At 35.7% G+C, this 22,780-nt stretch overlaps 2 protein-coding genes across 3 annotated transcripts in view; both read right to left on the bottom strand.

Moving 5' to 3' along the window:
- TDRD5 (tudor domain containing 5) overlaps positions 1-22,780 on the bottom strand; it is a 107,900-nt gene that overhangs the window by 60,285 nt on the left and 24,835 nt on the right. For both annotated transcript variants that reach the window (XM_063106407.1, XM_063106408.1), the window contains exons 6-10: positions 9,297-9,450; positions 6,454-6,626; positions 5,093-5,313; positions 926-1,138; positions 338-404 (exon numbers count right to left, since the gene is read on the bottom strand). In XM_063106407.1, coding sequence (XP_062962477.1) covers positions 338-404; positions 926-1,138; positions 5,093-5,313; positions 6,454-6,626; positions 9,297-9,450 — 828 coding nt within the window. The remainder of the gene's footprint in view (positions 1-337; positions 405-925; positions 1,139-5,092; positions 5,314-6,453; positions 6,627-9,296; positions 9,451-22,780) is intronic.
- On the bottom strand, positions 19,123-22,459 carry LOC134383070 (kinesin-like protein KIF11). Its single transcript, XM_063103755.1, is given in 6 exon segments — positions 19,123-19,673; positions 19,676-20,878; positions 21,068-21,426; positions 21,428-22,103; positions 22,106-22,261; positions 22,264-22,459. Coding segments are annotated over 6 exon segments (3,141 nt in total).

Genomic DNA, 22,780 nt, shown 5'->3' with positions numbered 1-22,780 from the left:
CTCAAATGCCACCTCTATTATTAGGCCTTCCCTGATTACCTTGGACAGAGATGAGCATTCTTCCTTTGCATCTCTACCATATACTGTAAAGACATGTATTATAGTAAATTCGATACAGTACAAAAATCTTTGTATATGTCTCTATCTACCATACTATGTACAATTATTTCTTGGAGGGCTGGTTCCATGTTTCATCTTTGTTAGGCAAACATGATAATGGTTACATTACAGAAACTTGCTCATGTTTCATCCTTGTATCCTGAGGACCCAGAACTGTTCTTGGCACTTAGTAAACACTCAAATGTTTGCTGATTAAATAGGAAACAAGCAAACATACCTCTACTGGTCTCACCCAAGCCAAAGAACAAGGGATAGCTTGAGCTGAAAGCTTTGTGTAGCAGCACCTGCAACAGATAATAATCAAATACAGGAATACTTAATCATATTTTTTAACTGCATTTTATAGAATCTCTAATCCATTTCTTGATTTTAGTTATTCACACTACTTCTGAGTATTTTGTTCATGAAGTTTAATGTTTTTCATTTGAAAGCAATCTAAGAAATAAACATAACATTAGTCTTTGAGAATGATGCAATTAAAATACAGGTAGGTTGAACAGTTCAACCTTGCTACTACATAAATGTACCCCCTTTGAATGACCCAAAAGTCATTTTCTAAATAACAGACTGAAATTTAGTCTCATGATCCATTCAAATTCACAGTCTTGTAAAAGAAGACACAGAGATTATAATCTATCTGTGAAACTAAATGACTGATTGTCAAATCTGCACTAAGAAGAAAGAGGGATGGAAAGGATAGACAGAGGAAGGCAAAAGAAAAGGAACAGAGATGGCAACACCACAGGGCTTCAACATTGTTATTCAAATTGTAATTTGTCCACTCCTCTTATTAAATTAAACTCACTTGAGGAACCTCAGGGAAGACTTCTGAACAGTTCCAATATTTCCAAAGTCTGGGTAAAAAACTTCAACTTCCTGTTTCCCAAAGACTCGATGAATAATGACCCGATACCACCACTTATCTTCAGAAATCCTTACGCAACAGAGATGTCCCGGTTGGATAAAATAGTCCGGCATGACATATCGATCAGAAACCAGCTGATTAGAATAACACCGCCTGTGGAATTCCATAATACAGAGAAACACGTACAGGAAGAAAAAATTAAAGATCATTTTTACTGATGTATCAAGAGCAGATTAGTTTTGGTAAAAAGCAAAGAAAAAATCCTGACTTTTTCTGATTTGTTAATGCTTATTAATATCAATTAATTTTGTTTTTTTATCCAAATCCCTTCTCCTCATCAATAAACCGCTTCAAAAAGAAACTTATACACTTATTTTCTTATCTCACAGTCTCTGTTGAGTAGATTGTAATCCAACTTCATTCCTCAGCACTTCCCAAAATGGACATTTTAAGACATAATGACCTATTAAACCCCAAATCCAATAGCCTCTCTCCACAGCCTTCAATTTACTTGACCTCTGTGCTGCATAATCCTTTTAAACTCTTTCCTATTTATTTTCCAAGACAAAATTCTCTCCCACTTCCTTGTCAATAATTATTCCTTTATTATACCTTTGTAATAGGCTCTGTATTGCCTTAAAAGTTTGGATTCTTAGAGTCTTATCTTTAGTAACATAAGAGCTCAGGAACCAGTAACCTGGATTCAAATCCTGACTCCACCATTTACTAGCTGTGTGACTTTATCTTTCTGTGCTTCAGTTTCCTTACTGGGGAGAGGGATGATAATAATAAAACCTCAGCTAAAATATTTGGAAGCTTAGAACAGTGTAAAAATTTAGTAAGCATCCAAATATTAACTATTTTTATTCTTGCTGTACTCTAGCTCATCCGTTTTCATGTCTTATACCACTACCGATAAATTGATGATTCTCAGTCACTCTCCCTAGAAGACCCTGCATCTCTTCTGAACTTGGAAACTATATTTCCAATGTATGGAAGGCCTGCTAGTTGTCCCAATATCCATTCTCCTCTTTCCTTTTCCCTGGTAATAGAATCCCCAAATTTTAACTGGGTATATGGCCATTAAGATTTCCCAGCCTCCCTTGCTATGTGAATGCTAAGTACCCAGTTAAGATGATAAATTTAACGTGTATTTTACCACAATTAAAGAAAACATATGGCTGGCTGGTTAGCTCAGTTGGTTAGAGTGTAGTGCTGCTAACACCAAATTCCCGGGTTTGATCCCTGTACTGGCCAGCCCCACCCTCTAAAAAAAAAATTCCAGGTTGTGTCTTTCAAAGTAAATCATATCCAGCCCAACCCCCACCTTCTTTTTCCCCTTCCCACTGGCTGGAAGGAGGACCTAGTGGATGTGGTGGTGAACCACATCCAGGACCACGTGGATAGTGACCACACATCTGGAGCAGCAAGACAGAAGACACCCGAGTCCCTAATACCACAGAGCTACCATGTCAGCCTTTACTGCTTATCCTTGGACTGTTACAGGAAGAATAAATAAATGTTTAACTTCTTCATACTACTATGGTTAAGTTATATCTTGGTAACAGGAACTAGACCTAATCCTAATCTATTCAGCATTACCAATTGACTATCTCATGGCCACCTTAGAGGTGCTATGAATAAACTTCTGACTTCTCATCCCAACTCAAAACTACCCAATCTCTAAAGCCAACAGTTTAAGTCAACAGAGTACACTGAAAGTCCTTCCCATGGCGTTCAGAGTCTAGCTCTTCCCTTATGTTCCAGCTTTACAACCAGTCACTGTCTCCCCACCTCACCGAGTGCTATCTTCACTTTCCTATTTGCTGTTCCCAGAGCACACCACTCACTCTTTTGTTAATGCTGGTTTTGTGCCAGAGACTGGACTGAATATACACCCCAATGCCTCCTCAACTACTCGTTTTTGAGGCCTAGCTCAAAAATCTCCTTTGTGAAGCTTTTCACAACCTTTCTCAGGCAGAGGTACTGCCTCCCACAAATCCCTCTTATCTCTTATCCTCCCAGCTAATCATGCTCAGAAAAGCCCATATCTTACTTATCCTCGTAGTACCAGTATCTCAAAACCAAGCACACAGTAGTCACAGTATTAATATTCACAGCAGCCAATGCTGTAGCTAGACTTTAAGTACTTGAATTTTCACAGCTCTGTGAGGTAGGCATTGATATCATCCCACTTGGAGAGAAGACGACTAGGCCCAGAGAAGTAAAGTAACTTCAAGTCACAGAGCCAGTAAGTGTCCTTCAAAACATGTACAAAAATCTCATAGGCATAATGGAATGGAATAAGTGACAATATTTCTACCAAGTGATTATTCTGTGACTTACACTGTATCAGGTTCTGGGGTGGGAGATGAGTTTATAATGTGGTAAAATAAAACATGGGCTGTTTTTGGAGACACAAAATAAATGAAAACAATCTTATTTGGTCATGAATAAATCTAAAGTGACTAAAAATGTCCGCATTTTACATGGTGTTTACTAACAAAGGACATAGTTTTTAGTAGAGAAAAGAGATAATTTAGAGCAGTAGCTCTCAAAGTATAGTCCATAAGCCCCTGGGACTCTGAAATTCTTTCAGTAAGTCCACAAGATCAAAACTGTTTTCATGATACTACTAAAATATTATCTGCCTTTTCACTGTGTTGACATTGTCATTGATGATATAAGAGCAACAGTGAGTAAAAACTCCAGGTGCCTTGGCTAAATCAAGGCACTGGCACCAAGCTTCATTTATTTGTACTCATTTGTCACTGCCATGCAGTCACATTAAAAAGGAAAAAAGCAGCCTGTTTCACTTAAGAATGTCCTTGATAAAGTAGTAAAAATTAAGTTTATTAAATCTCAACCACTGAGTGACCATCTTTTCAATATTCTCTAACAAAAATGGAAGGACACATACAACCCTGTGTGTGTGAGTTGTGAACTGAACTAGCTCCTCTTGTTTGTGGAATATGACTTTTATTTGGAAGGTGAACTAGCCACTTTTTCCATGGTATACCATTTTTTGCTTGAAAGAATCACTAGCAAACTATGTTTATTCAGACTTGGGTATTTGACACATTTTCTCAAAAATGAAGTGAGCCTATTACTTCAAGAGAAACAACTGACAGTATATGTTGTCAATAATAAAACTAAAACTTTCAAGTAAATGTTAAGATTTTCAAAATGTTGCATCCACCATCATGTGCTTTACAGCTTCCCAATACTTAACACTTTTCTGATGAGATGCCTGGTGATATTAACGAATGTGATGAAGAGTGTCAACATTTAGAAGATCTGCATAATTCAGAGAACTAGTTATTTTCCAAATGACCAACATATGATGTCATAAAATTACATGTGGGTAAAAGATCCATTCAGGGCTGGTTTCATTTTGAGTACATGCTCTGAAGAGCCCTATTACCCTACGCTTGCTTTAATGGTCAATTATTGCTGTCTTGAAATCCTTAATAATTTTTAAATAAGGAGCCCTACATTTTAATTTTGCACGGGGCCCACAATTTTGTAGCCAGTCTTGGATCCATTCAAAGTACAAATGTTGACCAGTGGATTTTAACATAATAGAGTATAAAAAGTTTAAATTCTACATTGCAACTTATCTTCAGGAAACTACCATTTGTCAAATTTTGTCATACAGTAAAAAAAGAATTTTCAAAATTTTCTGAGAAGGGTACTAAAATATTCATTTTCCCAACTACTGATTCAGTGTGAGGCCAGATGTTTTCATATACTTCAACCAAAACAACATATTTCAACAGATTAAATGCAGAAGCAAGTATTAAAATCCAACTTTCTTCTTTTAAATGATATTAAAGAGATCTGAAAAATACAAAACAATTCCACTCTTCTAAATTTTGGGGGGAAAATATAGTTATTTTTAATAAAAATGTTATTTATATTAACAAAAATGGATTTATTTTAACAATAATTTTTTAAAAAATTTTATAGTTTTAATTTCTGTAAACATTGATAAACAAACGCTCTCTTGGGTCCCTAATTTTTAAGAGTCTTGAAACCAAAATATTTGAGAACTGCTGATTCAGAATGAGATACATGAAAAATATATCAGAAACAACAGACTCCTACCGCATTTCAATCATCATGTCTTCGAGTAACTCTGATGAATCCCTGCTATAGGTTCGGATGTAGAATTGACTAGGAGAGACAATATACTCCACAAAGACCCCCACAAGGGTACTGGTGTCTAATGGTGGGAGTCTGCGTAATTTCTTGTTTCGTACAGCATCTGGTGGGATATCACAATTGGCCATTGCCAGGGTGAGCTGTGATTTGCTTATTTCTACTTGCTACAAGTTAAAAAAAAAAATCACAAATCATTATAAATCTTTGGGTGACATTTCAAACCCTATGACATTTCTCAAAGCATATTTCATGAATCACTTTTATCAGAATCACCTGGGAAATTATAATGTAGATTCTTGGGCTCTAGCCCAGACTTACTGATTCATAATACCTGGGAATGGGGCCCACAATTATGCATTTAAAACATTCTCCAGGTGATTCTTACCTACATTAAAATGTGAAAACTACTGCCCTATGATACTACATAATGAGTAAAAAAATGTGTTATGCAACTTCCCTATACACAACTGAAAACAGGATACTTCAAATACTCGGGCTGAACTAAGATGGTTCCTCATCCTACCCAACCATATCAACAGGCAAAGGTAACTTGGAGGAATAGATTCAATTTCAGACTAGTCTTCCAATCAAAAATAGGGTTTCTCAAACACTGTCATTCTAAAACATATTGTCCTCTACATCTTCCTATTGTCCATGAAAGAAGCCAGGTACAGGGGGTAGGAGGGAAAAAGAGTAAACAATTAATTACCTCCCCCTCTTTTTTGGCAGCTGGCCAGCATGGGGATCTGAACTCTTATCTTGGTGTTATAACATTGTGCGCTAACAAACTGAGCTAACTGGCCAGCCCTAATTCCTTAATAACAGAATTATTAATGGGAGATGAGAACACAAAAAGGCAAAATTGCGTATGGAGATGTAATAAAGGAGAAAAAATTAAAAGCACCCTACAAATTGAGGATGGTGCAGAGGCAATGTGCAGCAGTTGTGATGTATACAGCCAAAACAGGGCTCCTCAATTCTTACTTCTAAAGCCCCGGAGGGGTTTCAAGACAACACTTTGAAACACACAAAAAAAAATCAGTGATGTCATCATGAGAAAACTGTGAAATCTCAAAACCATCTGAAAACTTTATAATGAGACTTCAGGGAAAGCTAGTTATATAAAAGATCGAAAACTAGAAGAAATGCTGCATAAGGTGGACCAAAGATCTGATCTCTTCCAAGAAATGATATATCTAGAAATAAAACTTTTCTAAAAAGAATTTTGGTTTAAAGAAACATTCATTCAGTTACTTTCCATTATGGTGAATATCCAGTGCACAAAGTCTTTAAACCTCACTCACCAGCTGTAAAGGCTTTACTACCATATTAGGCTTCTTGCAAATCTTCTGTTCTGGCTCTTTATGGTTTTTCAAAGGGCGATCCCATGCAGTCTCCTTGATAGCAGCAGCAGACAGTGAATTTCTAGGGGGACTGGAGACACAAGCTTTGGCTTCTATTTTCTTATCTGATTGAACTAAACACAAATTTCTGACTGATGAAAGAGCTCCATCTGAAATGGCCAACAGAGTAGCCTATCCATATTTGTTAAAATAATTGTACAATTATTACTAAGCACCTTCTATGTGCCAGCAGGCACTGGGGAGACAATGACAAATGAGAGATACATACTTATCTTTGCAGACATTTTAGTGTGCAGAGATATGATGAAAGTTCTAGATGGGAACATATTCTAAATTATTTGTGCTGGGAAGTAGCAGACTTGAGGTTTGGTAAGGATTCTTAAACTTTGGTGAAAGGCTTTCTTTTTCTACATCCTGATTTCAATTTATCTCTTACTCAAATTAAGTGGTGGACATTCATTATCGCATAATGTACAATGTATGTGACTACTTAATATTCCATAATACGAAGACATAAATCTTAAGGAATTCCCAAATCAATCATCTATTTTGTTCAAGTTTACATGTGTATGATGACTGTAAGAGGTTAGCACATTAAAACAGACTCTAGACAGACCTATAAACATAGTAGATCCTAAAGAAATAAACTCATAAGTACACAAATATGTAGGTACAAGAATATGTACTATTATATGAATATTATCACTGCATATTTTATAATGGTGAAAAATGAAAACAATTTAAATGTCCATCAATGGGAGACTGGTTAAATCAATTATAATGTAGTTACATAAAAGAATTATAAGTAGTTTAAAAAGATGAAATAAACTTGTACATACTAATAAGGAAAAACATCCACTACATATAAAGTATAAAAGGCAAGGACTTATACAATATTTATATAATACTGTTTTGTGTTCGAAAAATTTTACATGTGATAATAAGCAATATAATAGAGAAGAGGTCCAGAAAGACACACACTAAAACTATTAATACTACTTACCTCTGTATTGTTGGAATTGTTTAAACAAGTATATACTGCTTTTGTGGTTTAAAAAAAAATCTAAATATGCTTATATATACATTGAAAAAAGTCTGGAAGGCTTACAAAAATCCTAATAGCATTATTTTGGGGATGTGAAATGATGGGAAATGTTCACTTTCTGTTTTCCACTCATCTGTGCATTTGAATATTTTTAGAATGAACATGAGTTATTTTAATAATCAGAAAAATCAATAAAATATTTACATTTTGGAAAAAGATAGCTGTCCATCATAACTACTTGTAAAATCTTATAAAAATACAAGTATCATATTGTACTATAGTTTTGCAAGATGCTACCTTGGGGAAACTGAGTAAAGGGTACATGGAATCTTTTTTTCTTTTTCTTTTTTGGCTTACTTTTTCTTTCAATTTTTCTCTCTGTATTATTTCTTACAACTAACTGCATGTGAATCTACAATTATGTCAAAAATTTCAAAAAACAGAAAAACCCAACAACTAAGTCCCAAAAAAGAAGAACAAAAATCAAATGCCCTAAATGCAATGTAGTATCCTGCAGCGGATACAGAAACACAAAAAAGATATTCTTCAAAACACTGGTAAAATCAGAATGAAGTCTGGAATTTAGTTATTAGTATTACATCCAATGTTAATTTCTTAGTTTGGACAAATGTATCATGGTAATGTGAGATGTTAGTATTAGGGGAAATTGGATGAGCAGTATATGGGAACACTATACTACGTTTGCAACTTTTCTGTAGACCTAAAATTATGCCTCCCAAAAAATTCTGAAAAGATAAGTGCTGAGTCCCAATGTACACCCATTTATTCTGAATCTCTATGTACTCCTATTTCTAAAAAGCGTTTGATGCACAGCCTGAGGTAAAAAGCACTGAATTATCAGACCACCATTTATTATTTCCCTCAGAATTATCAAAATCTGGAAATGAAAAAAGTAAATTTTAAAAATTCAGATGGTTTTTTTTAAATCTCTATTAATCTTATTACAACAAATACCACCAGAAAGGAGGTCATTAAATACAAAACATTTTATGGCTAAGCATTATTTTGTGCTTTCTCTGTTCTTACAAGGACAATTAAAAATGACAATTATAATCTGAACCCAGTCACAACTAAGCAAGCTGCTGCCACCACCATGGGGCCCCACCAGGGTCATGAAGCATGGAACTGGGGGGAGAAGCTGAACCCAGCCACAACTAGGCAAGCTGCCGCCACTGCCCCAGGCCCCAGCTGGGGGCCTGAGGCACGGAGCCACAGGAAGCCGAACCCAGCCGCACACCAATAACACCATTTCCACATGCGTAGCCCACCACAGCCACTGCAATTGCCATGGCTGCTGCAAAAGTGGCTAGTCTCTATAGCAGCCACTGTACAGATGCCACGCCAGATTCTCAACTGAACTGACACAAGGAGAGGCACCAGCAGAGACCAAAGGAAAAAAAAAAAAAAGAGGTCCTCTCTCTCCACAAAGTACACTCTGGAGTAACAGAAGAAGCATCTGATTTATGATAATAGGAGATAACTTGATCACACCTCTGTCACTATTGGACAAATCATCTAGGCAACAAACCAACAGAGAAACAGTTAATCTATCAGATGTAGAGAACAAATCTATGGTTACTGGAGGGGAATTGGATAAGAGGCATAATGTGTGATTTGTAATAATGAGTATGCTAATAATAAATTTTTTTAAAATGACAAATTGTCCTTAAAAGGACAATTAAAAATGAGGTTTGCAGCACACTGTGGTTCAACTTACCAGGTGGTAGAGGCTTCATATCAGCATCAAACACTAGTAAGTCTTGTTCTCCTTCCCTGAACTCAACATGGAGAATGTCACCAAGAGCTCCAACAAGTTCTGTCACACTTAAAAAGCCCAATTTTTTTGGTGAAAGTTGCTCTTTAAAAATTACCTGTCACAAAAAATAGAAGTTACATGAAACAATATTAGATAATGGACATATATAACATATACAGATGCCCTGGGACAATGCTTTAACTTGAACTTAGCCAAATTAAATTTTTAAAGGCCAGTATACTCAAGCATTAGTTCCACAGCAGTGTAATACAAAGCAAGAGACCAATAATCCTTCGCCATAAAACTAGGCCAGCACCAGGTTCCTTTTAGAGCATGTTGTTAATTAAAGTGAAAATTAGGGGACCTTTTTACCTTTCATTTTTAACGATGTCTGATTATTAAGCAAAAGTCTTAAAAAAAAAAAAAAGGAAATGCACAAAATACAAAAATCATAATAAAACTATTGATATTTATTTTCCAAGAAAGAGAATATTCATTACCACTTCCAACATACAGAAAGGTATCACTGTTTAAAAGCATTTCCTTAAATTTTATTATTTCACCTTAGAAGTTGGGAAAAATAAGATATCTATCAGTGCTTTTCCTACAGTATACCGTTTGATTTTCTTGCCTTAGAAAAGAAGAAAAGTTGTATGAAATAAAGAGATGAAAGTATATATATAGGATACTAAATACATTTTAGTTTAAACCGCAAAGTGAACTGCTAAGTTTGCTCTTGTTAATAAGACCTACTATTAAAATCTGTAAGTTCTTAGCTAAACTTTCACCTCCTGAACCAAGATAGAGCAGTTGAGCTAATTATTATTATTAATAATAATAATATTCTTCCTCTTCCTCTGATGAGGATTAAGTAGGAAATAAAGACTTGCTTCTGACCTAATTGCCTTGAATTAAGCTAACATGAACACAGAAGGCGAACACTATAAAAGGACTGGCCCCTGATACAGGGTGGTCATGTTGCAGCACATACCTTCTTATTCATGTGATGCTCTGAGACCCAACTCAACTCTTTATGACTTCTCCCATGGAACACATGTAAAAGTGAGGGCCAGCATCAGTCAAGCCATGGTTCAAAAAGATCATTAATATCACATTGATAGCCACTTGTGAACATCCCGAGAGGGAAAGAATTGGTGAAAGGCTTTCTTTTTCTACATCCTGATTTCAATTTATCTCGGGGCAAGGTTCATTTTTTTCTTGTATTCAGTTGTATTCTTGCATTCAGTTGTTCCAGTTTCACAAGTTGAGAAGACTTTCCTTTCCCCATTGAATTTCTTTAGCATCTGTCAAAAATCACTTGAGTGCATATGGGTGGATCTCCTAATGCACACTCTATATAAGGACAAATTCATGGATTTGTCAATATAGTTTATTCTTGAACACCATAGGGTTAGGGGCACTGAGCTCCCCTACCCCACACACACAATTGAAAATCGCTATATAACTTTTTACTCACCCAAAGCTTTACTACTAAAATATTTTGTGCACTTTCCCTCAGCTCACTGTACTACATGCCCCGAGTCCCGTAGGGCGGGATAGGGGGTGGGGGGTGGGGAAGCACATCGTTACTTAAGTGATAGTTATGAAATTAAGTTACTTAACTACTAATAGCCTGCTATTAGGTAGGATACTTAACTGTTTGGTTAGATATGTCATGCATTCAGGACATACCTGACCAAAAATTTCCAATATATTTATTGAAAAAAATCCAAGTGTAAGTGGATCTGAGTAGTTCAAACTAATTAGTTCTAGTAGCTTTTTCATGGATTCCTTATTATATTCTACATAGACAATCATGTTTTCTGCAAACAAAAAGTTTTACTTCAAGTTTTCATGCTTTTGTCTTATTAGTTAGGACTTCCAGTACAATGTTGAATTAAAGTGGTGAGATTGCACATACATGCCTCACTCCTGATTTTAAGGAGAACGTGTTCAGTGTTTCACCACTAAGAATGACAAGTGCAGGTTTTTTCATAGATGCCCTTTATTAGGATGAATTTTTATTCTATTTCTAGTTTTCTGAGAGTTTTGTGGACAGGTATTAAATTTCAGTAATTCTTTTTCTTCATCTACTAAAATGATCACATGGCTTTTCTTCCTTATTCTGTTAACATGGTGAATTTACATTAATTCCTTTTGAAATGTTACTACAACCTTGCCTTGTTGGGATAAACTCTTCTTGTTCAGGTATTGCTGGATTCAATTTACTACTATTTTGTAGTAGATTTTTGTGCCCATGTATTGAGAAACATGATCTAATTGTTTTTGTAATGTCTATGTCAAGCTTTGTGAAGCAAGATAATATATTCATAGAATGAGTTGGGGAGTATTTTCTGCTATTTTATGCAAGAATCTGTTTAGTTAATATAATTTCTTCCTTAAATGCTTAACAGAATTCACCAATGGAACCAAGTGGGGCTGGAGTATTCCACACCCTCCCCCCTCCTTGTGGAGAGCTTTTAAGTAAAACCTATTTCTTTGATATTTGTAGGGATATTCAGATTTTCTAGTTCAGCTTGCCTCACTTTGGTAATATGTGTCTTAAGGAATTTGGCTATGTCATCTAGATTGTTAAATGATAAGCACAGTTGTTAAATAATGGTCCCTTACTGCCATTTTAATATCTGTAGGATCTATGAGATATCTCTTTCTTTTCTGATCTTGGTAATTTGTGTGACTAACCAAATAGTTTATCCATTTTGTTGATCTTTCAAAGAATCCATTTTGTTAACTTTCTCTTGATTGTTATTTTATTGACTTTTATTTTTAAGAAGGAAATGATAAAGCTACTTATTTTGAGTTTACTTTTTGCCCCCTTTCTAGCCTTCTTAAGGCAGGTGTCAATGATAACTTTATACCTTTTTCTCTTCTAACATAAGCACTTTACAGATATAAATTCTCCTTAGAGCACTGCTTCAACTGCATCTCACGAATTTTCATGTTATATTTTCATTATCTTTCAATTTGAAATATTTTCTAATTTCCTCTGTGATTTCTTCCCTGATAAGTTATTTAGAAGAATATTGTTTGGTTTCCAAATATCTGGAGGGTTGGTTCTTAGCTAACATTGTACTGAGTTGTAATTTAATTCCATCTTCACCAGAGAACACAACATTTCAATATTTTGAAATTTGTCAGGACTTATGGCTAGCTATATGGTCTGTCTTGGCAAATATTCCACGTGTATTCTGAATAAAATGTGTACTCTGTAAGTTAAATACATCAAATTGGTGGAGAATGTTCAGATTTTTACGTCTTTTTTTTTTTTTTTTAAACCATTTTATGAATTGCTGAGAAACAAGTGTTAAAATCAACTATACTTTTGGACTTAATTCTGTCAATTTTTAGATTTATTTAAATCACTGTTATCAGTGAATACACATTTATGACTGTTGTCTTCCTGAAGAATTGACCCTTTATCCTTAAGAGATGTCCCTCTATCTCTGATAATATACTTTGTCTTGAAGTGTGCTGTATGAGTCCATTTCTCTTGCTTATCACAGGATACCTGAAACTGAGTAACGGGTAGAGAAATGAAATTTATTTCTTACAGTTTTGAAGGCTGGGAAGTCCACAGTCCAGGGGGATACATTTGGTGAGGGCCTTCTTCTACAGCAATTTGGTGACACATGGCAAGAATGGGATGGGCAAGAGAAAACTTTCTCATGTGCTCTCCTTACACAGCCATTAGAACTACACCCATTACTCCATTAGTGGATCAATTCATTCACCAGGGCACAGTCCTCACAATCTAAACACCTCTTAAAGACCCCAGCTTTCAATTACCATAATAGGATTTCCCACCCTCTTAACACTGTTACAGTGGAAATCAAGTTTCCCATACATGAATTTATGGGGGGACACATTTGATCTATAGCATCTCCTTTATCTGATGTTATTTCAGTCACTTCAGATCTTTTATGCTTACCACCTGTATGGTATGTCTTTTTTATCTTTAACTTTGAACCAATTTCTGTCTTTATATTTATAACGTGTTTCTTATGGACAACATATAAGTTGCATCTTGCTTTTCATTCAGTCTCACAATTGTCTTTTACTTGTAGTATTTAGTTTATTTACATTTATAAAATATAACTGAATTTACAGTTAGCATTTTGCTATTTAATCTCTGTTGATCCCATTTGTATTTCGTTTTTCTGTGCTTCCTTTCCTATCTTTGAGTTTACTGTGTGTTTTTATATGATTTCATTTTAATTTATCTATTACCTTTATAGTTCTCACTTTGCAATTTTTACAGTTGTTCTAGGTATTACAATACACATCTTTAGTTTTTCAATCTTACCGAACCACTTCACATAAAATATAAGAACACTGCAACCCTACAGTTCCAGGTACTGCCCACTCCATTTGTCATGCTACAGTTTTCATACGTACTACATCTTCATGCTATAAACCCAAGAATATAACGTTATAATTTTTGCCTTAAACAGTCAAATATTTTAATTGACAAAAAAAAGCAGTTTTATATACACAGTACCCCTCCCCTTATCTGTGGGGGATATGTTCAAAGACCCCCAGTGAATGCCTGAAACCACAGATATCAAACCCAACTGCCGTCAACCAAAACACATTTCTGTTCACGTCTTCCACCCACAAACATAATGTCTTTTCCATCTTAACTAAGTACTTATCATGTACTTTGGCTATAACTTTTGCACTCTGAGGTGCAATAGCAAAACCAGCACCACTTTCTATTTCTTACAGTGCAGGTCTGCTCTATTCTCTCTTTCTGGTTATCTAAAAATGACTTTACCTTAATTCTTGATATTATCACTAGATATAAAATATTGGGTTAATTTTTCTTTTGAGCACTTTAAAAGTGTCATTCTACTGTCTTCTAGCCTTTTTCTTTTTTTTTTTTTGTTTACTGGACTCTGAAACATCTCTATTTCTCAGTATCAAATAGCAATAATAAAATTGATCATTATATGGTACAAAAAAAGTGATGAAGTTAATGAAAACTACGCAAGAATTTCCTAGCCTTCTTTCTGATGAAAGGTTAGCCATAATTTGTATCACTGGTTGATTTCAAAATTTTGTAATCATTTTTTGTTTTCTGCAGTTTGACTATGATATGCCTATGTAAAGTCTTCCTTGTATTCATTGTTTGGGGTTTCTATGCTCCTTAAATTTATAATCTTCTTTCACAAAATTTGGGCAGTTTTTGGCCATTATTTTTTCAAATATTTTTTCTGCTTAACATTTTCTTGGATTCCAGTTACACATATGTTTAGACCACTCAGTATTGTCCCACAGGTCGCAGATCTGTTAGGTTCTGTTTTCTCTTTCACTCTCCTACCACTTTCTGTTCTTCAGATTGGATAATTTCTATAGCTCTGTCTTGAAGTTCACTGAAGCTTTCTTTTGCTGTTTGCAATTTGTTGTGAAGATACTGAAGTGAATTTTTAACTTCAGATATTTTGTTCTAAAAAATCATTTGGTTTTTATAGTTTCTTTCCTCCAATGAGATATCCTATCTGTTCATTTAGTATACACACATTCCTTTATAACCTTTAGTGTGGTTTTAAAAGTCCCTTTATAAACTTTTTTGCTAACTTCAACATCTGCATCATCTCAGAGTCAGTTTCCATTGGTTAATTTCTCTTTACCAAGGGTCACATTTTCATATTTCTTAATATACCTAATAATTTTGGTTTCTGTTCTGGACATAATGATAGACATGTTATAGAGACTCTGAAATTTTTAATGCTCCTTTGAACAGTATTGTTTTTTGCTTTGTTTTAGTAGATAGTTAATTTGGCTAACCTTAATCCCAAGATCCACCAGGCCCCCTGTGATGAGCAACAGCTGAAATATGAGGGTACTTCAGAAAGTTTGTGGAAAAATAGAATTAAAATAAGCATCTTTCCATGAACTTTTTGAAGACCTCTTGTACCTTCAGTTCTTTTAGCCTTAAAAGAACAGGGGCTGCTCTGAGTCTTCACCAAGCATGTAAAGGTCAAAGGTTGGGCAGAGATTTGGGCTGAACTTGGGTGCAGAATTTATGGCTCCCTCTTTGTACTTCTCTCTGTCCTAAAATATTCCTGCTTATTTTTCAGCTGCTTAGGTGGTGTCAAACTCTATCGTCTGGATCCTCAAGCCAGTAAAACTTGTGATTTCTATTCAAGTCCCCAGTGCCAAGTACTGGATGCTGACTGCCATCAGGCCAAGATCCAGGCAAACAAAAAAGGTGCCATTCCCTCCTCCAGATGCTGACTCCCCTCCAGTTTCTGCCTGCTTTTGGTCAATTTCTAGTACCTTTAGAGAGTGATTTAAAAAAATTTTTTTGTCATGAATTTATAATAGCTAACTGCAGGACTGTTCCAAAAGAGGCTACTTTAAAATGTCCCTTTTTACCTACTGTTTCCTCATTAGGCACTGTCTATTATATTTTTGGTTCTTGTAATCCTTGTAGTTTAGTCTTCAGTTCTGAAATGACTTTTTTCTTGTAATCCTTGTAGTTTAGTCTTCAGTTCTGAAATGACTTTTTTCTTTTATTTCTAATTCTTCCATGACTACTGTCACCTTATTTCTAAATTAATATAATTCAAGATCTGCGTTGTGTTTTTAATGTCTTGTATCACTTTTTCTTTTTTCTCTTTTATGGTGGCTGGCTGGCACAGGGATTGTACCCTGGACCTTTGTGCTATCACCACCATGCTCTAACCAACTGAGCTAACTGGCTAGCTCCACTTTCAGTTTCCATCTGTATTAGAGACACGTATTTCTGAGATGCTTATATTTTTTGTAGATATATTATTCTGCTTATTTTTTTTCCTTAAAATGATATGAGAGTTGACCCTGATCTGCTTCTATTGTACATTTTATATGAAATTAGTTTTCCTGATTCATAGAAGAATATTCTGGATAGCTTCTCTGCTTACAGAGTTCCTTCTTCTGTTTTTTCCATATGCTGTTAAATACAGTGGTTTGTTTTTGACATTTCTCTTTTCCCTTAATCTACTTACATCTAGACCGCCTCTTTTCCTCTTGTTCCTATTCTGCTCAAATTCTCCTTAGTGTCTAGACAGGAGCATTGGCAGGTCAGTTTATAAAATTCACAATGGCTATAGTGCTCAGCCCCACTCAAGTCTTACTATGAATACCTTGCGCTATTAGAAATGTCAAAATGTTATCCAGTTTCAGCTGCTGTTGTCAAAACAGCTTGCTGTACTTTCTAATGAATACCTGATGACTATTTTGTGGTTCTTTTGTTCCCAGGTCCATCAGACATTGGCTACCTTGCTTCCCTCTGTTTCCTCCCAGCACAGACACTCATACCACGAAGATCTTGTACCTGCTGGTGACTACTCCCCACACAACTGTTCGAGGGAGATATATTAACCAATTTTGTTGTGACTATTGTCCATGGATTTTTGGTTTTTCTATGTACATTGTTTTTATGTACAGCTTCAGGAAAATTCAAAAACTATGCTGTCACTGCCCTATCTTTCCTTTAACTAGCAATTTAATAAGGGCTCTTGAAAGAATGGTAGACTGTTGAACCACATGACTACAAGAAGACAAATCATACAAGTAGCTTCTACATCAAGTTCGATAAAGAAAGGGTTAACAATGTTTCCACAAGTTAGCATAAAACTTAAATTTAGCTTTACTTTTCATATAAAGTTGAATTTCTGCCTGTCTGTTTACTAAGAAGGGCAAAAGGCTGTCCTGTAACATTAAAAGATTTGTTTCAATTTCTCCAAGATTGTTGACTTTGTGACCATAACACAATGAATTGTTATTACAGGATGCTACATTTGCTAAATAGTTTGTTGTAGAAAACTGCTCACTTTAGAGTTAAATCTGGCACAGAAGGTTGATTGCACCCAACTTCATGAGAATTAAGTCATATTCTATTACTCACAGACATTGTTCTGTAACTTCACCATTATATAAGTGACTTTACACAATCCAAAAAAATGTCAAGACTTTTTATTCTAGCTTTCTCCCTATGGGCCTATTTGAAATAAACTTTGTGGCTCTAGCTGATTTTGTTTTTTTAACACAAGGTGAATTTAAGTTTTCTCTGTCACTATCTTAGGGATGATGCATATCTTTCCTATCCAAATTTTCTTTTTCCTGCTACTATGAGTTAACACTTACTGAACAATTAGTATGTGCCAGGTGCTGTTCTAAATGCTTTAAGTCATTTAAACTTCACAAAACTCTATAAAGTATTATTATCTGACTTAACATATCATCTATCAAATAGCACACAGAGGTGATGTATCTTAACCATTATGCCATACTATCTCCCAATATCTGTGTTTGTATCTGCAAATATACTATTGTCTTTATGGCACAGGAGTTAAGAGTTAAGATTCTGAAACCAGATTTCCCGGGTTCAAATCCTGGCTCCATCCATTAGGGCTATTTGACCCTTAGGCAAGTTACTTTTCTATGCCAACGTTGTGAAAAGCAAATGATTAGTATATAAAAGACACTCAAAATACAGCCTGACACACAGCTAACATATGTGTATGATTTGCCTTTTTTAAAAGTTCGGTATATAGCGTTATCTGAATTATCATTCTGCAACTTGATTTTTTCACACAATACGATGGTTTCCAAAATGATCCATGCTGAAGAGCAGCTCTAATTCATTTATTTTATACTGCTACATACTATTCCACTGTATAAATGTCAATCTCTATCCATTCTCTTATTGATGGCCATTTAATTTGTCCCCCATTTTTTTCTATGCTGTGGTGTGCACACGTGCAAGAGTTTCTCTAGAGTGCATGTGCAGAAGTGGAACTGCTGGATCCCTGGGGTGCATACCTTCAACTTTATTTATTTTTTTACATATATACATGTTTTATTATATACAAACAAGAAACAACAAAAAGTTTCATCAGGTAAAAAAAGAATATAAATTATAGTCATAACTGGTAGTTTCAAAAAGTCCTTAAATCATTGTGATCTTCTCTGAAAGACATAGGCCTTTAGCATGGCTGCACACCACCATTAATCAGCGCTCTAGGTATTTCTCCCATAATAGCAATTTATATTCTGGAGATGTTGGCTTTTTGTGAATTCTATGGGGGCTAATGTGTTAGACCTCATAAAGGAATGAAATATTTTCACCGTTGGGGGAAACAAATTAAAAATACTGAAGGGATGGATACTTCTAGGATTATGTTTATTGTTGACAGTGATTTTAGACAACCACTGAAAAGCATTAAAGATTTCTAGGTAAAATTCTGGCTATCTCATAAGAAAGGATACCTTTTTGTTGCTCTACAAATGGGCTGGTAACAAATAAAGAGGGAGAAAGTGAGCTGAGGAGAAGGCAAAATAGAAAAGCCTAGGAAGGAGGCAAGCAAATACAGAATTAATTAAGTCAGGGCAAGAAAAGAAATGAGATGGTCCTTTCCAGGCTCAGTGTTGGTGATACTCACCTATGTAAGCTCAAGCCTAGAACAACGGTACAGTCCTATATATTTGCTATTTAGTAATATATAAGAAAAATACTTTTCATTTATTATAAAAAGACTATTTTATATGAAAAACTAGAAATATATATTTACTCAATGCAAATTCCAATTGAAACCCAACTTCATACTCTGTGAACTATAGGGATGACAGAGAAATGGGTAAATATTAAATTCAACTAAATTTACAATACTGCCTTGATATATTTTATTCTTTTCTAATCTATATACCAGGCTCAAGTTCTGGGGCTTCATGTTTTATTTTTAATTTTTCTTAAAAATAAAATTCCCAATCATCAAGTTAACTAAAGGTTTATCTGGGCTCGTAGAGGTAATCTGCTCTTTGTAACAGAGTGCTCTGTTGTTTCTTCCACTTTAGATCGCTCCACTGGATTAATGCCTCTGTTTTCTTTATCTTTTCCATGTGATTTTTTATGCTGGAAAAACGGAACCCCGCCACTTGACGAACAATCCACATTAGCATCTACAGATGGGTCTTGACTCAGAGGTTCTTCATCATATTGCCCCTGAACTGCATTTTCTATATCCATGTCCTGACTGGTCTCTTCTTTTTTGTTTTCTGAACAGTTTAGCATCATTAAGAGCTCAGGCTGTTTCCTTTTCAATTGATCAAGGAGCTGTTCACGTGGTTCAGTTCTCACTAGTGTTGATGGGTATAAATAATTTTTCCTCTGTGGTGTCGTACCTGTTGGGATATCCAGTTTCAGATCCTGCTGCAGAAAGCAATTAAGCTTAGTCAAACCAATTTGTATAGTTTCTTTAAGTTCTAGATTTTGTGTTAACAATTTTTCTTCATCAATAGTTATCTGATCAAGAAAAATGTTATGCTGCTTTGTGCACTTAATTTTTCAGTGATCTCTGAACTTGAAGCCTCACAATATTGGTTTACAACCTCCAATAAGTTGTGAAGTTCCTCTTCCCTTTTATTTAAGCAAGACACCCACTGTTCAGAAGAATAAACTGTGCTTATGTTAAGAGACTCACATCTCTGTTCAGTCTCGTGAGATATTTTTTCCAAGTTGCTATTGAGTTTATCATAGTATTTCACAGACTCTTCAACCAATTTGGTAACTTCTTGGTTAAAATGTCTGAGCTCCTGTGACAAGCCATCAAAATCAGCACAAAGTTTTTTACTGTGAAAAGTTGTTTTGTTGATTATGTCCTTAGATTTCTGCTCTGTATTTTCTTGGACAATACTGAGTGGTTTCTGGATGTTTTCACACTTTTCCTCCAAAGCACAGAATCTCTCTGCCCAAACATTGATTAACTGGCAAAGTTCCTGTGAATGGGTTTGCTTTACTGTCTTCAGGTCTTCAGTTAAGTTTTCACATAGCTTCTGTGATTCTACTAAGGAAGAAACTGTATTTTCTTGGAGTTCGTGTAGATTGTTACACAGTATACTGAGAAAATTATCCATTTCCTTTTTCTGATCTTTTATCTTTTCAGCCACTTTCAATGATGTCTTGAAAATATGCTTTATTTGACTATTGATTTTCAATACAGACACCACCGTGGGGGATAAAATCATTTCCAGTGAACATAGAAGGTCAGTCTTAAGCACATTAATCAATTTCTGCAGTACAGTTTTACTTTCTGCTGCTAATGACTGTTCTTTTAATATCATATCAGAAATCTGAGAAACACGAGTAAACACATTTTCTGGAATAAATGTGAGAGATCCAAGTGCTGTTGTAGTAATGGTGTCTAATGCAGAGACACTGGAAGACAGCAGATTATCAAACAAGGTCTTGTGAACTTCTAGCATGGCCTTTTGTTTTGAACTGCTATCCTTAATTAATTCTTCCATATTATTAAACAGACTATTCAGGTTTTTGTTAAAAATTTCCTGAGCTTCTGCATTGTGTTGGTCAATTGCCTTCTTACGATCCAGTTTGGAATGGAGACCAGATACATCTTTTGTAGTTTCTTCAACTGTGTTAAGCAACTTGCTGGCAGCATCATGAAGTTTCTCCTCAGTACTTTCCAAAGCTGATGTGATATATACTTCTCTAACAAGTTGTAATTTAGTTTCTTGCAAATGTTTTTTTTTTTTTTTTTTTTTTTTAAAAGATGACCGGTAAGGGGATCTTAACCCTTGACTTGGTGTTGTGAGCACCACGCTCAGCCAGTGAGCGAACCGGCCATCCGTATATGGGATCCGAACCCGGGGCCTTGGTGTTCTCAGCACCACACTCTCCCGAGTGAGCCATGGGCCGGCCCCTTGCAAATGTTTTTGAGTGGTTTCAAGTTTCTGTGTCTTATGTTGCAGGTCAGATTTACACTGGTCAAGTTCATTTCTATTATCCATAAACAACTCTGTAACCCTACTTAGCTCCTCTTCAAGGGCACCAATTTTTTCAATCAATTCTACAATCTGTTCCTCTTGAACAGTTAATTTTCCATTCATGGCTCTAAAATTTTCTTCAGAAAGGTACACTCCATTTTCCTCACGGGCTGAAGCCAGATCTCGTTTCAGACGCTCTATCTCTTCCGTATACTCCTTAATAAAAGCTTTTTTGGTGAGTTTCTGATTAACTTCAGGCTTATTCAATATGTTCTTTGCTCTATGAGCATATTCCAATGTACTCAGTTTCCTCAAGATTGAGAGATGCAGGAGAAATTGTTGCAATTATAGATGTTCTTGTACGCCCCCCAAGAGAATCCTGGAGGATTCTAGTTAGCTTAGATTCTCGGTAAGGAACATGAGGTGTTCTTTCTACAAGAGCAGTAATAACCCTTCCCAGAGTCAACAGAGATTGATTAATATTTCCAGCTTCCCGAGCTCTCTTGTCAACAGCTCCAGAACGGCCAATGTTTTCACTTCCTGCAAGATCAACCAAGTTCAACTTCCCAATTTTAACAAGCTCTTCTCCATCAATTGTAGTTTCTTTCATATGTATTGTAATAGAGAAAACTGAGTGGGAACGACTAGAGTATGCATTCATCAATGTTGCTGCAGTTGTCCTTTTTGCTGTCCCCTTTTCCAGAATTTGATAGACCTCATCCTTGTTGTGCACTGTAATTTCTTCTAAACCTTTGATTATCACTCCTCTCTTGTTATGGGGATCATCAAACATCTGCAGTCTCTCAGAAACATCAGAAGATGGATTAAGGAGATCAAAAAGTTCTTCATTATAAATTTCCAACAGAGACACTTTGACTGAAAATTCAGTACCATTATCAGTAAGCTTCTCAAAAATTTGATGAAGGGTACGTGGAATTATACCAGCTAAGGGGTCCTCTTCCCAGGTATACTCTTCATTGACCTTTCACCTTCCATTGTAAAGGTTTTTCCAGTGCCAGTTTGGCCATATGCAAAGATAGTGCAATTATAGCCCATCATAACTTCATCCAGAATTGGACAAACACCACTTTGGTAAACATCAATTTGTTTAGTAGATGCTCCAAAAACCATATCAAAGTGTATGTTTTCCTTGCGCTCTTGTTGGCCAGTCCTCCAGTTCGTACACTAACTTCCTTTTGTACATGATCACATTCTACTACTGAATGGGCATTAGCTTTCCGCTCTGCCAAATTAAAAGGTCTGCATCTCACCACCACCTGGATGTTCTTCCCCTTCTCCTCTTTCTTCTTCGCAGAGGAATTTGGCTGGGACGCCATACCTGTCCCCACCAAAAAGCAAAGCCTGGCCACGGACTCGGGCCCTGTGGAGCAGAAGCGGGTGGGTGCCCACCTCCCCTGCCAGGTGCTGCATCCCCCCATACCTTCAACTTTAAATGTTTTCAACATTTTGATCATGTCAAAATGCTCTGCAAAGGAGTTTTTTCCCACAAGGAGTGTATAAGGTATTCTGTTTCTCCACATCCCCACTGACATTTGGTATTGTCAGACATTAAAAATTAATTAAACTTCATTCCAATGATGTTATAACAATAAATGGTAAAAATATCCTTCCTACACACAACCACGTATTTGTTAAGA

This window comes from Cynocephalus volans, chromosome 8 (assembly GCF_027409185.1).
Source record: "Cynocephalus volans isolate mCynVol1 chromosome 8, mCynVol1.pri, whole genome shotgun sequence".
Lineage (NCBI taxonomy): Eukaryota > Metazoa > Chordata > Mammalia > Dermoptera > Cynocephalidae > Cynocephalus > Cynocephalus volans.
This window is presented reverse-complemented; position numbering and strand designations above follow the sequence as displayed.